The sequence below is a fragment of the Limulus polyphemus genome, unplaced genomic scaffold, assembly GCF_000517525.1.
Source record: "Limulus polyphemus unplaced genomic scaffold, Limulus_polyphemus-2.1.2 Scaffold3488, whole genome shotgun sequence".
NCBI classification, from domain to species: domain Eukaryota; kingdom Metazoa; phylum Arthropoda; class Merostomata; order Xiphosura; family Limulidae; genus Limulus; species Limulus polyphemus.
In genome coordinates, this window is record NW_013669098.1 from 33439 (window position 1) to 37605 (window position 4167).

The 4167-nt window shown below is 28.9% G+C and overlaps 1 protein-coding gene across 1 annotated transcript in view; it reads right to left on the bottom strand.

Moving 5' to 3' along the window:
- LOC106469441 (phospholipid-transporting ATPase ID-like) overlaps nucleotides 1-4167 on the bottom strand; it is a 98434-nt gene that overhangs the window by 28753 nt on the left and 65514 nt on the right. Inside the window, exons 14-15 of the mRNA XM_013929935.2 lie at nucleotides 3550-3651; nucleotides 2146-2265 (exon numbers count right to left, since the gene is read on the bottom strand). Coding sequence (XP_013785389.1) covers nucleotides 2146-2265; nucleotides 3550-3651 — 222 coding nt within the window. The remainder of the gene's footprint in view (nucleotides 1-2145; nucleotides 2266-3549; nucleotides 3652-4167) is intronic.

A 4167-nucleotide genomic window follows, 5' to 3' on the forward strand; every position in this document is an offset into this window, starting at 1 on the left:
GTTGAGCAACAGGGAGATCTTTTTCAGTGTTAATAGAAGATTGATGGTTGTTGAAACATTCTCTAAGAGTTATTTGTGTATGTCCTACATATTGGTAATTGCATTTTTTACACTGTATAAGGTAAATGGTGTTTTTTGTTTCACAAGTGATTTATTTGGATATTTTAAAGCTTCTTTGATTGTGCTTGTCACAAAATGAGTCAGTGTTTTATGAACTTGCATGTTTGACAATGGGCTTTATTGCATGGAAGACAACCATTTTTGGGTGGGATGTAATTCAATTTTGTGTGAACAAGAATATCTTTATAGTTCTGCTTTTTTGGAAGGAGACAACGGGAACTTCAGGAAATATCTGTTATAGTGAAGGTATTGTGGTCTGTTTGTAGTTTTTTTTTTTACAAGTCAGTATGTAAAATTCTCTCTTTTAGAAAAACAGTGACGTCAAGAAAGTTAATCTGGGTAGGCAAGTGATCACAGGTAAACTTGTTTTGTGAAAGAAGTTTGCATTCGAGATAAATTCTCTAAGTGATTTAAGACCGGTTTTCTAAATGAAAAATATGTTGTCTATGTAACATTTCTATGTGTGAGGTTTTACAGGGCTTAGTTGTAAAAGCTGATTTTCAATATGACCCATAAAAATGTTGGCATAACTGGGAGCCATTTTGGTACCCATTGCAGTACAGTTAAACTGAATGTAATGATCGTTATTGAATTCGAGGTAGTTCAGAGTTAAAACCAGCTGGCAAGATCAGTTACTGTTTGAGATTGTGATTGGTTAGAAAGGTTTAACGTGGACTTTAGAGTATGTAGTCTTTCATCATTTGGAATATTGGTGTTAAAGGAAGAAATATCCATTGTGGACAGAAGACTGTTGGGAGGTGGTAACTATCCATTAGTATTAATATCTTCTATGATGTTAAGAAAATGAGTAGTATCCTTTATGTAAGAGGGGAGAGTACAGAGAATATATTTTATGTGTTGGTCAACAAAAGCAGATAATTTTTCAGTAGCCATGTTTATATCAAAAATTATTGGTCTGCCAGGATTGTTTGGTTTCTGTATTTTGGGTAAGAGATAAAATCTACCAGGAAAAGCTTGTCTGGGTATCAAATACTGAAATGTCTGTTTATTAATTTTATTGTTTTGGAGGAGTTCTTTAAGCTTATCAGTTATAGTCTTAATAAACTGAGTTGTAGGATATTAAGTGGAACTTATAAGAAGAACATGATATTAATTGTCATAGAATAAGGTTGAGCAAAATATCCAAGTTTTAACAACAAACAACAAGAATACAACACAGCAATCTAGTCTGTAAAATCTTGTTCCAATATAGATGTGTGTGTGTGTGAATTTAGTTTTCTCAGGACGTTTTAATCCTCTAAGCAACTACAGAAATTATTAAACATTCATCAGAACTATCAAGATTTGTTAAAAATAGAAATTACTTTCAAAATCATAACTATGAATGCACATACATAATGCTAAGAAAAGCACAGTTACAGCTGTAAATGTACATGAAATGCTTAAAATTTTTCAATGAAAGTGTATCAAAAACAGGTAAAATTATACTATTCAGTTAGTATAAATGTGTTATTGTCAGATGAACAACAACGAAATAATTAGACTCTTTCTTTCTATTTCATCATTAACTTCTAAGGAAAGAAAAACTAAGAAAATTTGCATTGTGTAAAGATAGATGTGAATAGATTTTTACTGTTTTTATTTAACTTAGTCCAAAAAGGTCTTTGTTAGATATATGAAAGTAATATAAATTAAACAGCTGAGATAACAGTCCTTAAGTTTGATAAAATACTGCACTAATCAGAAATAAACAGAGAAGAAAACTTCTGTATTTCACTAAACATTATTACAAAGGTGAATAATTAAAAAAATGTATTTTTTTAAAACAATAAATTATGATCTTCGTTATATTTTAAAAATGCCCCTTAAAATAATGTTTCATAAGGTTCAACTGATATTGAAAGCATATAGATCATTTTGAATAGCAGTTGGGAAAATACTGTAAAAAAAGCATTTTGAAACATACAAGTGAAACTCTGCATTAAGCTACCTGGCAACTTACATTAAAAAGTGTTTTAAAAACTTTTTAAAAGCATTCTAAATGAATGATATTCTGTTACTTACATTAAGGTGGTCCATTGTTTTTATTTTTATTTCTGCTGAATCTGGGTTAAGGCGCTCAAATATCACAGAATCAGCACCTTTACAGTAGAGTTTTAACTTCCCATTTTTCTTTACTATCACCTGAATAATATAAAAGTAGAATACTTCTTCAGCAAAGATTTTCACTAATATAAAAGCAGACTGTACAGAAAAGCTACATAATAATAAAGAACATATTAAATACAATCTGAATGTGATGACTGCATATCTAACATATATAATTTTTTACTACTTAAGATCAAGAACCATCAAAATCAGAGAAATAAAACTTCTAACAATGTGCAGGCTTATTAATATAAAGACCTGTATTATTCAGTATATAATGAGTGGTCATATCTTTTCCTAAATTAGTTGATACACTGTTTTAAATAAATCTGCTCTGAAATATTGTTTAACACTAATTTTATGGATCTTCAATAGAAACTTTGTAAACAAATAAAACAAGCTATAATATATTTTTAACTAGACATTACTCACATGTTATCGAAATTTATTCTCTTGGCAAAATATGTATTACATTTTCCACACTACTCAAATAAGCACAACAATGCTAAATTCTAAATTAGATGAATGAAACATTCACTATGTGTGAAAATAAATGGGATATCTAAAGTCTAGAAATTTCATTTCCTCAAACACACATTATTAAAAAAAAAAATTCTGAATGTTTCAATCCTTTCATAGCTAAATGGGTGTTAAAGATCTGCCTCAAGTATATGATAGTCTATGAAGCATAACAACTGCTCATATGCATACATATTTCTTAATCTGTACAGGAGAACTTTATCAATGAGTTTCCCATACTGATTTTATGAGTGATCTTGAATAAGAGCAAAAACAAACCAATGAAAATCCTGTCTCATTACTACTAATCTTGAAAAAACAAATTATATAAATAAGATTAAACATCCCATAAACAAGTCATAGATGGATGTAAAAAACTGACCATAACTGAATTTACACAGCCAATAAAATTCAAACTTGCTGGGTAGAATGAATATGGAAAGCCAATCTCAGATGACAAACAATGTTGAATTTTTTCTGCCCAATTTGGGCAAAAACAAATGGTTGAAAAGGACAAAGTCTATAAATTAAATTTATTAAATTAGGCTTTAGCTACTTGAACTGAAAAAATATTTAACATTTTGTGTATGTGTAGAGCTACAAACTTAGAACATAATTGGCTCAAATTTAAAATGTCTCTGTACGTACATGCATTAAGACTTAATATATCCTTTACTGACTGTAATAAGATCATAAATTAAAAGTTTAACAGTTGCTTGTAAATTACAACACTATCTAATAGGAATAAATCAACAAGCACAAATTTAATGTTTAAACTTTGTTGAAAAGTATTTAACTTACAGACATGCGTTTTCGGACGTTGTTGAAATCTAGAATTCCCTTCAGTTCATATACCTGTTCTTCTCCCATTGTTTCAATGGTAATACTTGTCGGTGTGCGGTACTATATATATAATAAACATTAAACACCAAATTTGTCAAATAAAAATCCTAAAGGAAACTTCACAGTAGTTTGATTACTTTAACTCTCACATATTTTACTTGAATTTTGTATCTTCTAGAGTACACACAACAGAAAATCAAGTATTTCTCTAAACTAAAATCTAACAGAGTTCAGGAACTTGTATTCTATAATCATCATGTAAATAATTAAGAAATTATATTTATAATTAATCCAGTTTATGAATGAAAATAAAAGTAACAATACAGATGTGTGAAACACTCAATTAGTTTTCATAAAGTCCACTGAAACTGAATAACAAGCAATATATATATATATATATATTCTAACAGTATTGTGTTTTTTGAAATGTGACTTGGGAATGTATGGATCACAAACAAAGCAGATTGTTCACAAAAAATAACAGGTAAAATCGTGAAATCATCAAACTTTTCAAGCAACATTCTGATATGTTTAAGGCAAAGTTTTTGGTACAAAAAATAAATAAAAAAGTTAGTG